Source organism: Rhinolophus sinicus, linkage group LG05, assembly GCF_036562045.2.
Source record: "Rhinolophus sinicus isolate RSC01 linkage group LG05, ASM3656204v1, whole genome shotgun sequence".
In the NCBI taxonomy this organism is placed as follows: Eukaryota; Metazoa; Chordata; class Mammalia; order Chiroptera; family Rhinolophidae; genus Rhinolophus; species Rhinolophus sinicus.
The window spans coordinates 53,742,414-53,765,170 of record NC_133755.1 but is presented as its reverse complement, the minus strand read 5'-3'; the positions used below and the strand labels follow the sequence as shown (position 1 = coordinate 53,765,170).

The following is a 22,757-nucleotide window of genomic DNA, read 5'->3' as shown; positions in this document are numbered from 1 at the left end:
AAGATGGAAGGAGCCTAGATCCCAGAATAGCCCCATGGAGCAGAGCTGCCCTGCTAGTCTAGACCAACTGAATTGTTACATCGAGGAGAAATAAATTTTTACTTTATTTAAGCCAGTGTTTTGGGGGGCATAATTGTTACAGAAAATTAGCCTTTACTTTAATACAGAAAACCAGTGCCAGGCAATTCAGCACAATAACTGTGAGTGGCAGTGCTGTCTTTCTCATCTACCCCACGGTTTCCACTGCCTTGAGACTGGACATTTGTGTGTTGATTATTTTAGACCTGGTCCATGACTGTCCCACACCGTTTACCTGTGCAGATCACCTTCTCCTGATTCAACAGCATCTCCTTCCTCTCCTTTCCTCCACCAGCACATCTGACACATTGAAATAGTCATAGAATTTTATAAATAGGGGCAAAACACAGCCTACAGAGTCTCCCAAATGGACCAAAATGCCTCAGTTCCCTCCTGGATCATTTCCTATGGAAAATTTTCTTGTAATATGTGTGTTTTCTGGCTGTACACAATTTTCCAAGACCATACCCTTTGCACATGTCTCTTGCCCCTGTCCCTTACTTGGCAAGTCGGTAATCTACAATGTGGAACAATTCTCCTAAGGACTGAAATACTCCCAATGCATATGGCCACCACATCCTCTCATTTCCCGTTAGTGACGTAACATGGACAGACAACTCATACCTAGAAATGGCCCTATTCATTCACAAAGAGAAATCGCTGTCGTGGTGAATGGAAATAGTCCACTTCCCCATGACCCGCACCTTCTCTTCCTAGGGCAGAGCTACATGGGAAGTCAGCTTAGCATCACACCACTGCCTGGGGAAGGTGGGCTCAGAACAAAGGGAGGTGGATATATGATTCCAGTGTTTGAAGGCACCTGAATGGGACAGGCCGACTTGCCAAGGTCAAGCTACCTACCTAGAGCGCGTTGAGCCCTACCCAGGTGTCTGGGGACTGGTTCCTCACTCTCAGGACTCACCAGTGCCCCCTACTGGATGGCACGTTCTTCTACATAGATTTGATCAGATCTAGTGGAGTCTGGGAGCAATTCAGCCTCTGAAGTACTTGACTTCAAGGTTCCACTCTCAAAGGGCAATCTTCCTACCTCTTATTTCCAAATTCTTTGGGAGAGCCCACCATAGCTCACAGACTGGAGCACATTATTATAAAAAAGTCTTTAAATCTCACACTTGTTTCCTTTTCACTGCATGAAATCTTCCACGCCGAGATAAACCACTTCTGAGGTTCAAGCCAGCTCTAACTGAACCCACAAGCTCCCATTAGGAAAGTACATTTAACTGTACATGAGAACGGCTTCATCTAGAGAGAGCCTTAAACCCATGCTAATAAATTTATTTTAAAGTCCAGTATAACTGTTATTAGTAACAATTAACTTATGATTGATTTATCAACGCACCTATAATATACCATAACTGAGAGCAGCTGGTCCACAATGGGAACTGAAGACAACGCTTCTGGAGTCAACAGGATCCTTCAGGGAAGGGATCCTCACGTGTGCACCATTTGCTGAAGTTTGATAAGCACAACCACCCATGTGCCCCACACCCCTCTCAAGATACAGAATACAGAACATGCACTCATGTCCCTTCCCAGTCAGTTCCTACCTCCATCCCCCAGAGACAACCACTGTTCTGATTTTTTCCACTATAAATTAATTTTGCCTGTTCTAGAGTTTCATATAAATGGAATTATATAGTATTGCTCTTTTGTGTAAAGCTTCCATTCAGCATAATACTTTGAAGTTCATCCACGTTGTTGAATATATCAGTATTTCATTCCTTTTTATCACTGAGCAGGATTCCATCATGTGAATATACCAGTATGTTTATCCATTCACATGTTGATGGGCACCCAGGCTACTTCTAGTTTGGGGCTATTATAAATAAGACTACCATAACATCCATGTATAATTCTTCATGTGTTTTCATGTCCCTTGAGTAAATGCCTAGAATTGCTGGGTCCTAGAATAGGTGATTGTTTCGTTTTATTGAAGTAACATTTTAAATACTGCCACTAATACATATAAAACATGCACATCACATGCTAGGACAAGGTTAGGTGGAGACAAACAAAAGTATTCTCTCTCTCTCTCTCTCTCTCTCTCTCTCTCTCTCTCTCTCTCTCTCCCTCCCTCCCTCCCTCCCTCCCTCTCTCCCTCTCTCTCCCTCTTTCTCTCTCCAAAGAGGATATTTTATTAGCTGAATTAATTATTGGCCACTAACTAGTTCTATATACTTGCAACTTGCCCTCAAGAAATAGAGATCTGGGAACATGGCTAGATTTTGTTTTTAGGAAAGTTGCCTTCAGAGGGGTAAGACCGCAGAACTCAAGCAATTTGCTAACTGGAGTTTACCGGGCGAGATATCATGGAAGTGAGTAAGATAGCCAGCTGGCGGCAAGCCACTTTGTTTGCTGCCACCATCGAAGGCTGAATAGGTTGTGTGATGCCTGTTGTAAGTCCTCACAGCAGCAACACCCTCACAGGCATCCTCCACCCCTGTCTGGAAATGTCATTTCGAGAGCTTTCCAGGATCTTAGAGATCATCGCAGTGTGACTAAGTAGCCGAGAATACAGGCCCTGGAATGACACACACTGTATTCAAAACCCCAGCTCTAACTCTAACTGCTTGTGTGACCTTGGGTCTAAGCCTCTATCTTCTCATTTGTAAAATGAAGGTAACAATAGTATCTACCACACAGGGTTGCCAGGAAACGTAAATGACATCTGCACGTAAATCGCATATAGCACAGGGCCTTCGGGCAATGGCTGCTCCAAACATTTCCTTTCTCGTTTTCATGTCTGTTTCTTCCTTTAGAGAAATGGTGGCCTAGGAAGGCTGAATGTCCTGCCCAAGGCTACATAGCTGGGAAAAAGCAGAGTGAGAGCTAACTTACACATATATTTGTTAACTCCAGATTCCACGCAATTTCTGCCTGAACATGCTGTCTTCTTCAATATACTGGATGTGAGACAAGGAGCTCAAAGACGAAAAGGCAACTTTCCCGGACCTACCTGGACACCACGCACCCGTGTAGACAAGCTGGAAGAGGAGATCCTGTGGCCGGACGCAGACATTCCTAGAGAGAATGCTGTTGGAATCATGAAATCACAGTTAGCACCTGGGAGAACTTAAGCTCACTCTTTTAATATCTCTGGGCCTATATCCTCCTCTGTGAAGTGGAAATAATAAAGCATGAGAGTGCACAGTAAATTGTAGCACGCTACAAATAGATCTTTGTTGCCTCTGGGGCTCTAGCTCCTGTACTGGTACAGAGAACCCTCCTCCACAGAGTAGCTGCCACAGCTCAGGTCACAGAGAACACAAAGAAGACAAAATGTAATCTGGCTTCCAGAAAATTGGGAGATTTTATCACTCCTGGGAAACCAATAGGCAATACGTGGGGAAGCCATCTCCAGCCCAGAGATTTTATTCGTTAGTCGCAACTCAGTATCAAAAAAACTTTTCTAATCTCCTCCTAGTACTGGTTCCTCTTTGCATCATAACAGCTTGCACTGTATAAGAAATAATGCAGAAAAGAACACGGCCAGAGCTTTAAAAAGAATTTCTACCACCTAGAAACAAGCAGCTTTCATAAACAATAGTTAAAAATCACCCTAAGCATATTTCCATGGAAAAAGATTAGTAAGATAAGTAGATAAGTAAATAGAAATACTTACATAAAATAATACTACAACTGCAATTTTAATTACAAAATACTAAAGTTGCTTTGTTAAAATTTAACAGAAGTCAAAAACTCAGGTGAAAATAAACTTTAATTATGCCAAATGTCAAATATTTCTTCAGCATAAGAAAAATGATTTCCTAAAACATTCTTCTAAGGTTAAGGAGAGACTACAAAAAGATTTAAGAAATTAAAGTCATTTTTTTATTGTATGTTGTCATTTTACATAGTATAGATTGATTCCTGGCAATGAAAAGTGAGGTCGGCAAACTCCCTTTCATTTCTTTAATATATAACTTAGCTTTTAAACACTTATTTTATGGAATTTATATTATTATGTTACCCTGTAATCTGTTAACACTCGTGAGGCATTTTCTTCTGTTCCTTGAGCTATGTTTCTTCTAGAGTCTAGACTGAGTGTCTTATGGTTTAGACCAGGGATGTCCAAACTTTTTTCAATGGTTTTTACCAAGCGCCATATGCGGTAAAATACACAAACAGCCGGGCCACTCACTCGAGGTGAAGTACGTATTGCCTCATCTGGTTTATTTAAGTAAACTAAATATATTTTTGGAATTTGCTGTGGGCCAATTAAAAATGGATTGTGGGCCGCAGTTGGCCCACGGGCCGCAGTTTGGACACCCCTGGTTTAGACACTGTTTCAGTTTTTTGTTTTGCTTTTTCTTGTTTATATAGTTGTGCTCTTTATTTTCACTCTGTTCATGCTCAGACCTTTTATTTGCTCTGATATAATAATAACAGCAATATTATCTAACACTTAGCTGCATGGCACTTACTATGTGCCAGTCACTATTACAACACTTTCTATATATTAACCTATTTAATCCTCACAAGAATGCTGAGGTATTATTACTATCCCCATTTTACAGACGAAGAACTTTAGGTACCTGAAGAGGTTGAAAGTAACTTGTTCAAGTAACTTGTGAGTAGCAGAGGCAGATTAGAAATTAGGCATTCTGGTTCCAGCATACATTTTCTTAGCCACTGTACTTCCCACCCTTTGTTGTCTAGGAAGCTACAGTTTGAGGGCTGGATATATATGTCCTGTTCTATATACTTTTCCTGTAGGCTGAAGGTGTGATGAGTAGAAGGTGGGCTTAAAAGGTGGACTTAGAAGGAGGTTAATTTACAGTACTAGGGCTCACTCCACCTTGCTGGAGGCTGTAGTCCAATCTCCTTACACACCGTGCCCTTGCTTGCCCTTTGGGTCATCCTCTAGTCTAGCCTAGAGTCCTCACAGCCTCAGAAAAGGGTTCACTTGCATCTGCCTCACCCACTTCTCCCAGCAACCATTTCGCTTCTCTCCAGTCAGAAAAGGGGAGAGGAGATACTCCTCAGCTTTCTTTTCTCCTGACTGAGGGTGTAAATAGGAATTCTCAGGATTTTGATGACACACAGTTATGACTTCTAGAAGATGGGGTTAGGATCCTTTCTATGTGATGCACTTCCTCTCAATTCCAAGGTCTTCCATGTCATTCCTTATTTGGACACTTGTTGAAGTTCGTGGCACTGTAATGTGCCCTATTCCTTGTTTGATTATTGAGGTAAAATATTTTGCTAATTTGTATGAACTTGGGGAAAACAATTGTTCATTTATTTCATAACAGAGGCATATTCACTCCACCATCCTGAATCACATATGCATGCTCACAGTTTACCACTCATTATTTCTTGACGATCCCAAGTTACCTAAATTTTATAGATCTGATAGGGGAAATAAGATTCCTATGGGAAAGCAGGAAGAAACATAAAACTCTAAAATGTAAAAATATATTCAATATGAGGTACAATATTCTGGGCCATTTAATTGGGGAAATAAAGAAAAATGCTTTAAGCACTGGGTTGTTCAGTTATCTAACCCTGAGTGAGCAATGCCAGATCTTGGTTCAGACACAGAGAAAGAAGGAACAGGGACAAAATCTGCTTTTCAGCATGATTTGACCTTATTCATTTTTAATATGAGGCTTTCATATAGTACATCTGGTTTCAGTAGCTTTATTAGGCTTTCACCCCACTTAATACCCAGTGACAGTCTCCTTTGCCTTTCCCCAAACCCATGTGTGACCTAAGTAAGACACCAGGAAACTCCATTTTCACTCACCCAGCCAACTACCCTGACAACACAGCTTCCCTTTCTGCCCCACTAGCCTGTGACTAATAGATAAACCACAAGGCAGGAGAAAGAAGGCACAGGAGTAGCTGATCAGAGGGAAGCCCTGCTCTTCCTCAGGCCTCATTCAGAAACATAAAGCAAGGAGCCCCCTGGAAGCCACAGGGGCCTTGCTTAAGTCATTTCACCAACAGGACTGAGGGCAGTTAATAATTATTTATAGGATTAAAAATAGCAATGCGGGCCGGCCCGGTGGCTCAGGCGGTTGGAGCTCCATGCTCCTAACTCCAAAGGCTGCCTGTTCGATTCCCGCTTGGGCCAGTGGGCTCCCAACCACAAGATTGCCAGTTCGACTCCTGCAAGGGATGGTGGACTGTGCCCCCTGCAACTAGCAATGGCAACTGGACCTGGAGCTGAGCTGCGCCCTCCACAACTAAGACTGAAAGGACAACAACTTGACTTGGAAAAAAGTCCTAGAAGTACACACTGTTCCCCCAATAAAGTCCTGTTCCCCTTCCCCAATAAAATCTTTAAAAACAAATAGCAATGCCAGGTGAGACTCAGAGAAAATATTTGCATAACACATCTGTAAAGGACTTGTATCCAGAATATACAAAGAATTCTCAAAATTCAATTAAAAGAAAAATCAACCCAATTTTAAAAATAGGCAGAAAATGACAGCAGACACTTCATCAAAGAAGTCATATAGTGACAAATATGTACATGAAAAAGTGCTCAACATATTAATCATTAGGGAAATGCAAATTAAAACCACGATGAGATGCCAGTACACACCTATCAAAATGGTTTAAAAATTTTTTTTTAAGTTAATACCAAATGCTAGCAAGGACACAGAATAACTGCAATTCTCAAACACAGCTGATACAAATGCAAAATGGTACAGCCACTTGGGAAAACAGTTGGGCAGATTCTTTAAAAATTAAACATGCATTTACAATAAGATCAAGCATTCCCACATCTATGTAGTAACCCAAGAGAAATACAAACTTATGTTCATACAAACACCTGTATGCAAATGTTTATAGCAGCTTTATTCGTGGTCACTGAAAACTAGAAACCCAAATATCCCTCAACTGGGGAATGAATAAACAAAATAATGGCACACACATTCCATACAATGGAATACTACTCAGCAATAAAAAGGAACAAACTACTGATACACACAACCTAGATGAATCTCGAATGCATTATGCTGAATTAAAGCCAGACTCAAAAGTCTTCATGGCGTATGATTCCATTTACGAAGGCAAAACGATGGGGGCAATAAACAGATCAGTGGGTGCCAGGGGCTGGGGCACCAGTGGGATGGGAGAGGACTATAAAAACGCAGCAAGAGGGAATTTTTGTTGTGTGTTAACTGTTTTATACCTTGATTGAGATGGTGATTATAAGCATTTATCAAAATTCATAGAAATGTAAACTAAAGGGAGTGAATTTTACTGAAAAAAAATCAAGCAGCTCCTAAAAGAAAAATATGCCATGTGGAAGAAACTTTAGAATAACACACTCAGCTGACAAGAGAGAAAACTCCAGAAGGGTGATTGGCACACTGTCATCTAAGGTAATGGGAGTGGCGAGATGAGAACCAGTCTCCTGACCCTCATCCAGGATCCTTAACACTACAGCAATATTTTCCAGTTTTGTTGTTTTTTCACCTCGACTCCCAATAAGAAATACATCATTACTACAAATTCAGGAGCTTAAAACAACACTCCAGTATTATCTCAGTTCTGCAGGCCAGAAGTCTGGCACAGTGTGGCTGGATTCTGTGCTCAGGGTTTCACAAAGCCAAAGTTGAAGCATTGGTTGGCCTGGACTCTATCTGGAGGCCCTAAAGGAAAATCCATTTCCAAGACCATACAAATTACTGGCAAAATTCAGTTCAACGCAGTTGTGGGGCTGAAGTCATTTCCTTGCTGGCTATCATCCCGAGATTGTTCTCAGCTTCTAAAGGCTGCCCACATTCCTTGGCTCGTGGCCCTCTCCATCAACAAAGCCAGCAACAGTGGCTCAAGTCTTTCTTATGTTTTGAATCTTTCTGACATCTTCCTCTGCCACATCTCTATAACTTCCTCTCTCTCCTCTCAACCAGGAGAAAGCTCTGCTTTTAAGGGCTTGTATGATTACTTTGGGGCTGCCCAGATAATCTAGCATAATCTATTTTAAAGTCAACTGATTAGTAACCTTAATTACAGGTATACCATATTTTGTTTCACTTTATTGCACTTCACATACATTGTGTTTTTTACAAATTGAAGGTTTGTGGCAACTGTGCATTAAGCAAGCCTATCAGCTCCATTTTCGAACAGTCTTTGCTCATTTCATGTCTGTCACATTTTAGTAATTCTCATATTTCAAACTTTCTCATTAGTATTATATTTATTATGGTAACCTCAAGACTTCAGTGGTGGAAGTAACTGCAGATATGGTGGAAATCACAAGAACTAAAATTAGAAGTGGAGCCTGAAGATGTGACTGAATTGCTGCAATCTCATGATAAAAGTAATAGTTGCTTCTTATGGATAAACAAAGTGGTTCCCTTGAGATGGAAACTACTCCTGGTGAAGATGCTGCAAAAATTGTTGAAAGGATTTATAATATTACATAAACTTTGTTGATAAAGCAGCAGTAGGGTTTGAGAGAATTGATTCGAAATGACAACAAAGGATTTATAATATTACATAAACTTTGTTGATAAAGCAGCAGTAGGGTTTGAGAGAATTGATTCCAATTTTAAAAGTTCTACTATGGGCAAAATGCTATTAAACAGCATCACATGCTACAGAAATTGTTCATGAAAAAAGAGTCAATAGATGCAGCACACTTCACTATGGTCTTATTTTTTAAAATTGCCACAGCCACCCCAACCTTCCGCAACCCCCCATCAGTCAGCAGCCATCACCACCGAGGCAAGACGCTCCACCAGCAGAAAGACAAGTCACTGAAGCTCAGGTGATGGTTAGCACTTTTTAGCAATAAAGCATTTTTTTAGTTAAGGTATGTACAGTATGTTTTTACAGACATAATGCCATTGCACACTTAATAAACTACAGTGTAAACAATTTTACACTTGGGAAACAAAAAATTGTGTGACTCACTTTAGTGCCATATTCGCTTTATCGCAGTGGCCTGGAACTGAATCCACACTGCTTCCAAAGTATCCTGCACATCTTTACCATGTCACAAACATATTCATAGGCATGACACCAGGAGTGAAGGTAATGGGGGCCAACATTCCACCCACCATGTTTCACACAGTTACCTAATATACACACACACACGAATGAAACAAAAATTAAAATACTTGCCCTTACTCAATTCAACACTGATGCCTTTAATATATTATTTTTAAATGCCAGTAGCAACACATTACATCGATTTCATGTCCCACTAATGGGCTGCAATCTCTAATTTGAATTCACCTTTTAAAAAGGGCAGCATGCCATTTTAAATTCCTATTTGCAATAATAGGAGGCCCACTGAAGGGCCTCAGGGGTCTGTGCAAACCCTGAAATTAAATAAAAAGTTATGAAACTAATCACGAGAAACACACACAAACCCATGTTGGGGGACATTCTACAGGGGACTTCACCAGTGCTAATGAGACTGCCAAGGTCATGAAAAGTGAGGTAAGACAGAGAAACCGTCACAGATCAGAGGAGACTGGGAGACGTAACAAGTCAATGTAATGTAGTATCCTGGATTGGATTTGGAAAAGAATGCATTAATTGGAAAATGGGAGAAATCCAGTCTGGAGTTTAGTTAATAGCAACATATAAATGTCAGTTTCTTAGTTTTGACAAACGAACCCGACACTGTAAGTTGTCCACAACAGGTGAACTATATGACAGGTATACAAGAACTCTGCACTATCTTTGCAACTTTTCTCATAATCTAGTATTATTCTAAAATAAAGTTTATTTACAACACATTACAGGACTGAGCATGTGTGCATTTTTCTAGGGAGATCTGTGAACTTTGCAATACTCGATCCAAAAATTCTTACAACTCATTCTCCAAGGATTCCTGCAGCTTTCCTTGACCACTATTTTCCAAATATTCTGCCTCCTTCCTGCTGTGTCACCCACACCTTCCCCTCAAAAACCAAAATTTAGCCAGGGACTGGGGGAGGGGAGAATTGGCTGTTATTGTTTGATGGGTACAGTTTCAGTTTGGGAAGATGAAAAATGTTCTGGAGATGGATGATGGTGATGGTTGTACAATAATGTGAATATACTTAATACCACAAAACTGTAGCACTTAAAAATGGTTAAAATGGTAAACTTTATGTATATTTTACAATTAAAAAATAAAAATAAAGGAATTGGTACTGATACATACCATAACATAGAAAAACCTTGAAAACATTATCTACATGAAAGCCACACACAAAATTCCACATATTGTGATTCCATTTATATAATATTCTAAAATGGTGGTGATAGCTGCACGTAACTGTAAATATACTAAAAACTACTGAAATGTACACTTTAAATGGATGAATTGTCTGGTATGTGAATTAGATCTCAATAAAGCTGTTAAAATTTCTTAATTACTTTTAAACCTAGGATCACATTTATCTGAACTTATGAAGACCTTAAGTGGTATCCAGTAAATTCTGGAACCAGATTCTGGTGACATGCTGGAAAAATGAAGAACAAATAAATGGAAAGATTGGGATTTAGAATGGCTGGGAGGGGAGATGGGGCAGGTCTGTGACTGGGCATGGTAGTTCTCCAGTCATGGTGGCGAGAACAAAGCCAAGACTATAAAACATACTCTCCTAAAGTTGATCAGCGACCTTTATTCTGGTCTTTATCATTCATTAAGCAACCTACACAAATCCTTTTCTTTCTCTGCGCCGTGCAGCAGCAGCTGCATCCAGGCCACAAACGGAAGACATAAGCAGTGAGAGACCTTGCACAGAAAAACTAACAGGTGAGAGCTCCGTTTATTCCAGCTTAGGTGAAGGTAGAACAGGAAAAGTGTGTGAGTGCAACATTCCAAGGACTCTAGTCTTCACAGCTGAGGCCTGCGGAGAGCTAGGTGTAGGATGCAGGTGAAGCCTCAAAAACTGCCCAGCTCAGCAATCAATCCAAAGTACCTAAAAAGACAAAGAGCAATGTGTTAAAGCATGGTGTCTCGAGAGCTGGATGAGTGTAACAAACTGGGCAAGGTTCAAGTGCAAGCTGCTTTGGCATTGGCAGTTTTCTAAGACCAAAACATGTGATTTGAAGAATCCAATCCAAAAGCTCCTCGGAGCTAAACCTGTCAGTACAAAGGGTGGGCAGTTGGGAATTAAGCATGCTGGTCTGGAGAGTTAGAATTAGAGGTGGGAAAAGGGCTAAGAAAATGTTGTTAGTGAGCATTTACGGAGACCATACAAGGGGTGAGTGATACAAAATACATGAGATAAGTTCATTAAACCAAGAGTTTATAATCTTTTGAGGAAGTTCCAGTTGAAGACGGGAGACTGAGCCCACAAGTTTCTATGCCCTTCCATCTAAGATTCCATTCAAAAGGAAAAATGGTTTAAAAAAAGATATAAATCTACAACAAAGAATGGGGGGGAGGGGTCCATCAGTAGTTAAGAGATTTCAACAATAAGTAGAGTAACAGCAATCTCACTGAAATATGTTTATAAATAGCGCAGAGGAAAAATGAGCCTAGAAATATTATACAGAGAGAGCTGCAGGAGGGTAGGAGCCCATCTACCTAGGAGACCCATGGGGAGGCTGCAGATTCAGACACCAGTAATGATAGAAAGAGACTCAAGGCTAAATGGGTTAATGACTCAAGGGTTTATATGAGAAACAACTGACCCCACAAGCCACTTTGCATAAAGCACTACCAGAAAACAAGTATTTAAACCTAACTTGGGGGTGGGGGAAGGGAAATCAGAGGGCTCTCTTAAGAACTATGTGAATTATCTGGAGAACTAGAACAGCTTCTGAAAATGCCAGCTCCTCACAGTAAAGCTTTCTGCATTCTGGCCTTTGGGGGGCTACCAGCCTAACATCTGGTCCCATCCCTGTTCATCCTAAAGTAACTCTGAAAGGCTAAAACCACACACACACACTTTCCAACAGGCTTTTTATTCACTCTTTCTTAAGTTGAATGAAAATTACCAGGCATTTAAAGAAAGCCTACAAAGTGAGAGACCAAAATTTATTTTTCTTAATAAAGCAATAATGCAAATTCCTGCTGAGCTCAACTGATGAAGCTAATTAAAATGTTTTTTAAAAGAAAATCCTTTAGGCATTGAAGAAGCGTCAAGAAAAGGCAAATCCAAAATCTAGAAAAGGCAAGAATGCAAAGTAAATCCAGCCTTCAAAGCTACTTCTGACCTGAGGGTATCTGCCAATCCAAAAGATGGAGCTGACAGACTGCTACAATTTTGGCAGGCTCAGCGAACCAAGAGTCAAATCCCAGAGTCTGCCAAGTAGGAAGGTCTGATAAAATGTCCCACCCCCTTAAAAACTGGAGTCCCCCAAATGGCTACACTGTCAAAGAATTAAATCAGCCCTCTCACAGGCCTACAGTTAGGGTTCATATCACCACAAGGGCCCACGAATCCTCAAATCTTGGTTCTGGATTAAGGAGATCCTGCACTGATAAATAAATTAAGGTGCCCTACAGAAGCACATGAAAATCTTCTCTGGAGAAAGGTTTCATCAACAGTTCTTAAATTATCCAACAAATAATTTTTCAAGTACAATGAACAATATACTGAGATAACTAGGCATATAGAAAAAAAAAAAAAAAGACCATGGACACAGACTATAAAACAACTGTGCTTACTATATTTTAAAAAATAAAAGACAAGCTACAAAATGTCTGCAGAAAATACAAACAATTAAGTCACAAATAAATCTGAAAAATAACTAAAGGGAATTTGCAAAGCTGAAAAGAAATGTGAAACTAAAAAAATCAACAGAAAAGTTTAGAGATGAGACCACTGAAGAGAGAATTAATAAACTGCAAGGTCAGAAAAATTACACAGAATGCATCATGGAGAGACACAATTATGGTTGAGTTTTAACATATGTTTAATAGGAATCCCAGAGAGAAAAAACAAAGTAGAGCCAATATTTGAACAGTAATAGGCTGAGAATTCTCCAGGAGAGATGAAAGACATTAATCCACAGATTTAACAACCCTAAGCAGACTACATAAGAAATCTGCACCTAACTATATCAGAATGGAACTACAGAAATATCACAGGCAAAGATCTAAAAAGCATATAGTGAAAAGGATGAATTAGCTTCAAAAGTATAAGAACAGATGACTTCTCAACAGAAACAATAGAAACCCAAAAAAAAGAATAACTTCAATGTGATGAAATAACTTTCCACCTAGAATTCTATATTCTGCAAAACATCTTTCAACAATGTAAGTAAAATAAAGGCATGTTTATACAAAAACAAAACAAAACAAAACAAATGGCAGACATTCAGCTATCAGAAGAGCCAAACTAAAGAAGTTCTAAAGGATTTACTTCAGAAAGAAAGGAAATGATCACAAATGGAGGGTCAAAACTATAGAAAGGAAAGAAGACCCATGATAGTAGTATGTGGACAAATCCATAAGTCACTAACTTTATAATTATAGGAATAATAACGCCTTAGTGGATTGACAAAGACAAAACAAAAATACATGACAGTAACATAAGTGTGTCAGAAAAGCGACTTGTAAATGGCGTTAATGAATTCTAAGATCCAATTTTGTTGAGATTGAGGGGAAAAGTACTAACATTAGGCTTTGATAAATTAAGGATGCATGTAGTAACTGAAGAGTAACAATTAAAAGACTAGAAAGAGTATATAATTTCCAAACTGATAAGAGGGAAAAAATGGAATAAATTATACTCAGAAAAAGGAAAAAATATGGAGAGAAAACACATTATATACTGTTTACAAAGATATGGAAAGGTAAGAATAAAAAGATGAAAAAACACATACTATGCAAATAGTAAAAAAGGAAAGCTAGTAAGCTTTAATAATATTAGACAAAATAGACTTTAAAGCGGAAAGCACTACTAGAAGTAACAATGGTCAATTTATAAATATAAAAGACTCAATCACAATACATAACAATGTAAAAATATATATACCTAATCACATAATCTCATAATAGAAAAAGGAAAACTAGACTGAGAAATTTAAGTAGAAACAGTCTATAATCATAGTAGGAGACTTGAACACACAACTCTCAAGAATTGATGAAATAAGAAGACAAAAGAAATTCAGTGAGAACAAAGAAAACCTGAACTAGGCAATAACTAAACTTGAAATTATACATAGTAACTACAGAATATACCTTTTCTTCAAGCAAACACGGAACATTCACAAGGTTGACCATGTACTGGGGCCATAAAGCAAGTTTCAAATATTCAAAAGGACAGAAATATTAGGGTATATTTTCTGAACATAATGCAATTATCATTAACAACAAAAAAGATAACTATAAAATTCTCACATGTTTGGATATGAAGAAATATTCATCTAAATAACCCATAGGCCAAAAAAGCAATTAAGAATATTTCAAATTAACTGATAATAAAAATATTACCTATTATAACTTGTGAGATACAGTGAGAGCAGAACCTAGTGGGAAATTTATATTTTAAAATGTATTAGTACAGAAAAAGTCTAAAAATTAATGAACTCAAGATCCACCTTATGAAGTTGGAAAAGGGGAGCAAATTAAACACTGAAAATGTAAAAGAGAAGAAATAACATAGAACCTAATGAAATATATAACAAAAATATGTTCTAGAGAATATCAACAAAGGCAAAGGTTGGTTCTTTGAAAAGACTAAGAAAATAGATAAACCTCTAGTGAAAATGATCAAGGATAAGAGGGAAAAGGATCTGATAATACAAAGAATTAAAAGGGGCATATCAATAAAAACCTTATATACATTGCAAAGATAATAAAAGGATACTATGAAGAACTTCATACAAATACATTTGAAAATTTAAATGCAATATACAAATTTCTAGAAAAACTGTAATTCCTGGGGGGTTGAGGGAGGAATTGTCTCAAGAAAATAAAGAAAACCAAAATAGTCCTAATATCACTGAAAAAAATTCAATCAATAATCAAAAATCTTCCCACAAAGAAAATTCCAAGCCCTGATGGCTTCATCGGTGAATTCCACCAAACATTCAAACAGATCATTCTACGTTTTCAAAAAGTTTTCCAGAGAATAGATAAAAAGGATACACTCTCCAACTAATTTTCATGAGACTCACATACCGTATTTTTTAAAAATGTCAATCTCTCTCATAAACGATGCAACATTTGCATTGTTATTCCACAGAACAACCAACAGTAAGCATAATTACTGGGAAAACACTGAAAGCTTTCCCTTTGCTATCACCACTTCTACTCAACACTATACTGGAGATTTTAGGCAGTGCAACAATGCACGAAAAAAGAAATAATTGTCATTAATGGCAGATATTACTGTATAATTACGTAAATCCAAAAGTATCAATGGATAAATCATTAGAATTAATAAAAGCTGAGCAAGATGCTAGGTACAAAATTAACATATAAAAAAATTAATTATATTTCTATATACCAGCAACATTTAGAAAATGAAATGTTTTAGACAGATACCACTAACAATAACATCAAAAATATTAAGTACTTAGAGTAAAACATCTAACAATATATGTGAAGACTTTTTCAGGTAAAATAAAAAAAATTTAAAAAATTAAAAATCTAAATAAATTAAGACATATACCATATTCATGGACTGGAAGATTCACTAGTATAAAGGTATCATTTCTCCCAAAAGTAATCTATAGATTCAATGCCACCCAAATTAGTATCCCTTTTTGTGGAATTTGACAAGCATATTCTAAAATATATATGAAAATGCAAAGAATCAAAAATAGCCAAAACACTAAAGAACAAAGTGGGAAGATTTGCTCTCTTAGATAAAGCTATTATATTTGAAACAGTGTAGTACTAACATGAGAATAGACAAATAGATCAATGAGAGAACAGAAAGCCCAGAAACAGCCTTGATTTATAACTAAGGTAGCACTAAAGAGAAAATGATATGTCTAAGTAGATATCTAAATATGAAGGGAAAAAAAAGAAATTAGACCCCTACCTCAATCTGACAGACAAAAAGTCAACTCTAGTGTTATGACAGACAAGACTATAAAGACTTTAGCATGTAGGAGAATGTCTTCATGACCTTGGGTTAGGGAAAAATGTCTTACTAAACAGGACACAAATAGCACTATATACAGGAAAAAATAGACTTGACTACCTTAAATTAAGAACTCATGTTTATCAAAAGATATCCTAAAGAGTAAAAAGCCAAATCATAAACCAGGAAAAGATATTTGCTACTCGTATACTGAATAAAATTCCTATTCAGATTATATACGTAGTATAAATTACTAAGAAAAAGACAAGATATCCAAGAGAAAAATAAAATACCCACCCTCGACAAAAAATGGAAATGCACATGAAAAGATGCTCAATGTAACCAGTAATCGAGGCAATGCAAATTAAAACCACAATGCAATTACATTCCTACCAGATTAGCAAAAGTCAAAACTCTGATAACACCAATTGTTGGTGAGAATGAGGAGCAATGGGAATTACCATATACTGCTTGTTGGTAGAAATATGACTCAGATATCCAGGACATTTGGCAGTACCTACAAAAAGGATATATACATATCCTATGTCCCAGAAATTTTCTACACACACACCTAGACACATGTACAAGGATGTTCACAGCAAATTGTTCATAATAGAAAAAAAAAAAAAGTTATGCAAATATCCACATTAAAATAGTTCCACTGTGCTATTGTCACACAATGAATGGCATGCCATACAGCAAAGAAAATGAACGAACTAGAGACATGTGCAACCACAAAGATGAACCTCAAAAATGTGTTAACCTAAAGAAAACAGCTAGGGCCAGGTGCTGACCAATGAATGCATAGTTTAGTTTCATTTATAGAAAGTTGAAAGAAAAGATATCACTAAACCCTAGTATTTAGGGATACATGCTCATGTGGTAAACTATAAAGACAATCAAGGAAGTAACTACCAAAGTCAGGATACAGTTATGTCAGGGCAGGGCCTGAAAAGATGTGATAAAGAAACAATATATATGGAACTTCTGGGGACTGACACTATTCTATCTTTTGGCCTACTTGGTGTTTACAATGGTGTTCATTTTATTATTTATTGACTTTGCATTTGTTCTTTGTGTTAAAAGTTCATAAGGAAAGGCTTAGAAAAGAATATACATATATACGCATATATGCATAAAATATCAAGATTACACAAGAGCCTAACAACATTTGCAGGTGAGGTGAGGGGTCTGTATGAGGGACTAAGGGACAGAAAAGGTAGAGAAAGACTATTTACGGTACTGTTTTTCAACTTCTACACTCAACCTACAGATAAAGGAAGGAAGATTTAATTGTGATAAGATATCAGCCTTGCCAATGTCAAAGTACAAGTATATATGACACAAAGGGAAAGCTAGAAGTGGGCTAAAAACAGGAAAGGGACAGATGCACTAATAGTTATACCTTATAAAGTGGAAAGACAAAAAATATGTTGAGAGTTGAGTTCAACAAAAACATAGATATTTTAGTATGTTATATAAACTGTAAAGATAACAAAGGAACTAAAAATGATACAACTACCAAAAAACAGAAAGAGGGAAGAGATTTATGGGGTAGTATAGGTTAGCCAAATCTTCATTTACCATAGCAGGAAATCAACAGATTAACATCTGTAGCTGGTAAACCAAGGAGGAAGCTTATTGTCTAGAAATATAAGCAACCACCTGAAGCTAAAAACAGAAACAACACAAGGGTGAGGGGCAGCAGTTGCATTTCATTATAAACCATTAGGTAACTATTTTATTTTTAAGCATGGCTATATACTGCCTTTATTAAAAGAGAAAAAGACGATTCCCACTTAAAACACGTACTGAGGACACAAAACTTATTTTACAAGGTACAATATAATACGGACTGTAGTCACAGGGCCAAAATTCTAATTACCAGTGTATTTATTGTATTCGGATAGAGCAGAGGGGTCCACTACTGAGATCATTGGATTGGAAGATGAAAATGAACATTTCCACCATTCAATAAATGGTCATTTTTTTAAAATCCAAGCTAAGCATCATGCCATGGGAGGAGCTAGAGCGGAAAACTACCTAAGATCTCTCCACTTCTACTCCTGGCACCCTCCAATTTATGATCCACAGGGCACTAGCATTATGTCTTTAAAATACAAATCTAGTCATATTGATCACCTCTTTAAAGAACTGGTAATTTAAAGTGCGCAGGTAGAGTAGGGTGCAACATTTCTGATTGGAGAACTTATAAGAAGTCAGTCACAAGAAGTTGTCTGCCTTAGGTAGACAGCTAACAAGTTATTTTTAAGAAAAATGAGTAGGCAGAAAGAGAGGCTTAAGAATGATCTAAAAATGAAGAAAATATATGAAGATGATCATGGGAATGTATCTTTAAAAACATTTAAAAGAATATATCCAAAGGGCCAGGAGCTGGGATTGATACAGAGATGCAAAACAAAGGCATAAAAATAATGAAATAAATCAAGAAAAGATTTCTGAAGGTAATGAGGTTTTGAGGAGGTAATGAGAACACCTTGGTATGGTGAAAATGAGAATGAAATGAAGGTGCCTGGCTTTCACAAAACCATTCAATCAGAGTAGTATAAGGAAGAGTAAACTAATCAGAACTGGGAATTAAGTAGCAGAAATAGTGCTGAGAGAAGGTAGCTAAAATGATGTATTTCAAATACTTGCTATTTCAATGACAAGATTTAGCTAGCACACATGAGTTAATCTAAAATTTCTAAGAACAAATAGACACAGGCAAGTACAGAATCTCACTGCAGCAAAATAATGACTTAACACAGACTGTTGAAGGAGAAAAAGGAACAAGAAGTAATCCTTTAAATGTCGGCAACTGTCTTTGATCTCTATCATTATGATGGGGGGGAAGATTTGTACCCAGGGATGGAGATCAAAATAGGACTCAAACTTCAGACTCCACCTAACTCCACTGGTCTTTATTTCCTTCCCATTTCTTTATAGTTAGCAATTTTCAGGTAGAAGTTCTAATTCACCAAGGGAGTTACAAATGCTGTAATAAATCTCACCAGATGTAGCCAGTTAGTTTTTCCTATCTTAACAGAAAATAGAGAGAAAGAATTATCACAAACAAGGAAGAACCAGGCATCCATTTTATAAGGTTTTGAACTCAGATCATTAGCATGGAAAAGACAAGTGGATACAATTACTCACTGATAGAGAACTCACCTTCCAGAAAAGCAAATTCATCCACAGCTTCTATCGCATTATCTGAAACACAAGGTAAAAGGACACCTGATTACCTCTGGTCATTTGGACATCACCCCCCAAAAGCACAACCCAGACAGGGAAGGGCATGAGGCTTTATGCAAATCAGGACAATTATAAAATTTGTCCCTTTGCTACTTTGAGATCCATGTCTACTCCACTACCAAATCTTACATATCAGCTGTCTCTCTAGCAGAGTAAGAAAAGCCTGGGCAAATACTGTTCAGTGAGGGGAATCTCTTTGCTCTGAAAGTCATCGGAAAAGAGTTTGGCAATGTAGCAGGGAAAGTGAGAATATAGTATACGAAAGCTTACACATATGTGAAAGTTACCAGCTAGAAAGAAGAGTCAGAAATCAAACCCCCAGTTTCTAGAGGAAAAAGAAATGTCAAGCCTGGTATAACACGGCAAAGCATAAAGGAGTCTAGTCAGCTTTGGCAACAGCTAGACGCCTTTCATTCTTTGTCCCACCACCCTCCAGCAACCCAAAGCATAGAGAATCTAAAGATAGGGCTTTCTGGCACTGTGGCAGTCCAACAGAAAACACCACAGAGACCCTGCAGCACGTCTCATCTTACAGTGACACCTTCTCAACCAATGAAGGGAAAGCCTCACCCAGCCCTCCCGTCTGCCCCCAACGCCAGATACCACAGTGACACTCTACCCAAATCTCTCCTCTGCAGGGTTTTCCTCTTGCCTTGTTGAGCACAGCAGTAGGCATCTTTTGCAATGGTCTCCACAAACAGTTCCTATGAAGCAAACAAGAGATGTACTTAACATCCACAATAGGTTCTGCGACTTGAAGTGAAAGGACGCCATATAATGAAACCAATTTTACCTTAGACTAATGGATATAAACAACAATTAAGTTCCTATGGCATCTCATCAATCAATATATGGAAACAACGTTGAACAAAAACGAAGACATTCGAGGATCTGTTGTATCAAAGGGTTCTAGCACAGTTCTTTTTGTGAGTGGGGGGGAGGGAGTGAAAGGGGGCTCGGATGTGCGGGGAGGTTCTCAGGGAAGCTGAAGCTTGTCCTGGACTTCATAAAGGTCTATTCCCCCTTCCCCTCCCACAGCAGCCCATGACACGTCCCTTCTCCCTCACTTGTAAATGCACCCCACTAATTCACTTGAGACTCCTACAAGTTCTGTTAGACACTGCAGATGCAAATTAAAGTCGTCCAGGACCTCATGATGAGGCAGGTGTGTTAACAAATACAACTCCTGTATGTGGCCTTTTCATGTCTTCCTTTCATACATTCACGTCTCAGAATCCATCCAGCCCCAGCACCTCACCTCCCGAGCGTCCGCACACCCCGCCCAGACCCTCCTTTTCCTCCTCCTCCCCAACGCCGCCACTAAGCCCCGCCCCTCGCCACGCTCCCCGCCCTCCTCCTTGTGCGCCTCACGCTCCCGCCGCACCGCGGCTCGTGCCAGAATGAAGATGGCTTCCTGTCCTGCGAGCGTCACGTCGGGGTCTGCCTTAACCAAGGCCTTCACTCGCGCCAGAGGCAGCCTCGAGAGACGAGCCCCGGGCGCATTCGTAGGGGCTTGAGGATGCGGGGCCGCTGCCTCCCCACTGGGGCCCTCCTCCTCCCGAGGCGTCCCGCTTCCAGCTGTCGCCGCTGCCATCCGGGCTCCGAGTCTGCTGCGCGCGGCCGCCGGCTGTGCGCGCGCATGTGGCGCCGGCCCCTTTCCTCGTGCGCGCTGGAGGCCACGCCCCTGTGGCGCGTGGCCACGCCCCTCGCCCAGCCAGACGTTCTCGGGAGTCCGGGCGAGTGAGGAACCGCGCGAGGCGTGGGGTCTTTGTGGGTCCCGCCGCACCTCCCCGCCACTGGCTGCAATGGCTTGCTTCCCTTGCTGTTCCTGGTGACTCTCCGGCGCCGTCTGGCCTAGCTGTGCCCAGGCACCGCCCCTTAGTTGGTGAACGTGGTGGCTGGGACGCGCTGGTTCCGTGAGGAGCGCCCAAGTCCGGAAGAACCCAGACCAGCCTGCCAAGAGTCTTAGTCGACGCAGAGTGATACCCAAGGCTGAGAAGGGCAAGTGCCGGAGGGAGGTCCCCGGAAGGCCCACCGTGCGGGGAGGAAGGTGTCCAGGAGGCCGTAAAATCTGGATTAGCTTCAAGGAGAACAAGATGCTCTTGAAAGAAGGGTAGGATTTTGGCAGGCAGAAATGGAAGAAGTTCAGTCCAGACAGAAAGGTATAGAGACTGGAAAACATGAAGTCTTGGTGATCACAAGGCGTTCACATTTATTCAATCACGAGTTGCATCAGAGCTTTGCTTCTCAAACTTTGTTCACAGGATCCCTTTACACTCTTATTATTGAGAACCCCAAAGAGCCTTTCTCTGTAGGTTATATTGATATTTATTGTGTTCGAAATTAAAAGTTTTAAAATACTCATTTAAAATAACTAATATATTACATATTTACGTAAATAACATTTTTATGACAAAACTTTTTTTAAAACATTGAATGAGAAAAGTCTCTTTAATGTCTGCCTTAATAGAAGACAACTGGATTCTCTAGCTGCTTCTGTATGTTACCATTATAACTTTTCACATATATCTGGAAAACACTGCATCTCCTTGAGAAAAAGAATAAAAATGGCAAATAACCACTTCATATTATTAGTGAAACCGGACTTTTAAGTGTCTTTCCCCCCAAAGCCTGGGAGGCAGCCAGACAGACTAGTCTCCACGGCTGGAGTCTGTGTAGAACAACTGTCCTTGCTCAGCTGATGAACTTTTGACATAAAAGGGCCTAAAACTCCTCCCTCACATCATGGTAACTAACCATTTTCTATACATGTGATGTATGTAGAAACATGGAGCCTGGCTGCCCTGCATAGGAGAACCAAAGACTTTCTTAAAGGATCTACACAATTATCTCCTCTAAACCTACCCCACCCCTTCCTCTCCACCATAAAAATCACTACTAGTTCACTAGTGGGGGAGACTGATAGGAGCCTTGCCTCTGGTCTTCTTGTGTGGCTGCTCTAACCACACAAGAATTTCATTTCTTGAGCATACGTTTTGCTTTAACCCAAGCTAGCTTTGTTTAGCCTGATGGAACTATGACTCACTTGCATTCTTTCCACCAGATCCTTCTACCTGTACATATACTGTATGTCTGCTCCTTTTAATCATTAAGCCCTTAGGACATTAGATTCTAATCAGCATCAAACTCACTTAAGAATAAAGCTTCAGGTCTATCAACCATGACCAAGATCAATAACCAAACTTCAAACTAGAATAAGATTTTAGTCAAAAAAAGATAACTTGGCCTTACTGACGTTTCAGCTCCGGACTCATGAAAGCAGCCCAATGGACCACATTCCCTGGAAACCAGACAGGTCAATACCATGACTGACACCAGGTCCCTAAGCTGTGATCAATTGCTCCTGTCTTAGCTCTGACCAATCAGTAGAGCCCTCTATCCCAGCTCCCATAGTAACCACGATTAATGATTTTTCCCTTCTATAACCTG

General features: G+C 39.3%; 1 protein-coding gene across 1 annotated transcript; it reads right to left on the bottom strand.

The window, feature by feature from the left end:
• Positions 1-10,662: 10,662 nt before the first annotated feature.
• On the bottom strand, positions 10,663-21,661 carry POLE4 (DNA polymerase epsilon 4, accessory subunit). Its single transcript, XM_019750337.2, has 4 exons — positions 20,692-21,661; positions 19,927-20,011; positions 19,224-19,265; positions 10,663-10,982 (listed from the first exon to the last, which is right to left on the bottom strand). The coding sequence occupies exons 1-4, from the start codon at positions 21,487-21,489 to the stop codon at positions 10,969-10,971; spliced, it is 939 nt and encodes a 312-aa protein (XP_019605896.2). The 5' UTR covers positions 21,490-21,661; the 3' UTR covers positions 10,663-10,968.
• Positions 21,662-22,757: the final 1,096 nt, after the last annotated feature.

What these genes read in the sequence shown, in the direction of transcription:
- POLE4 (XM_019750337.2), bottom strand. Translation starts at nt 21,489, where the DNA reads ATGTTTTCCAGTCTCTATACCTTTCTGTCTGGACTGAACTTCTTCCAT. An exon ending in TCATTCTGGCACGAGCCGCG is followed by an intron (nt 20,012 to 20,691) that starts GTGCGGCGGGAG and finishes TTTGCTTCATAG; the next exon opens with GAACTGTTTGTGGAGACCAT. An exon ending in CCTGCAGAGGAGAGATTTGG is followed by an intron (nt 19,266 to 19,926) that starts GTAGAGTGTCAC and finishes CTTGTGTTTCAG; the next exon opens with ATAATGCGATAGAAGCTGTG.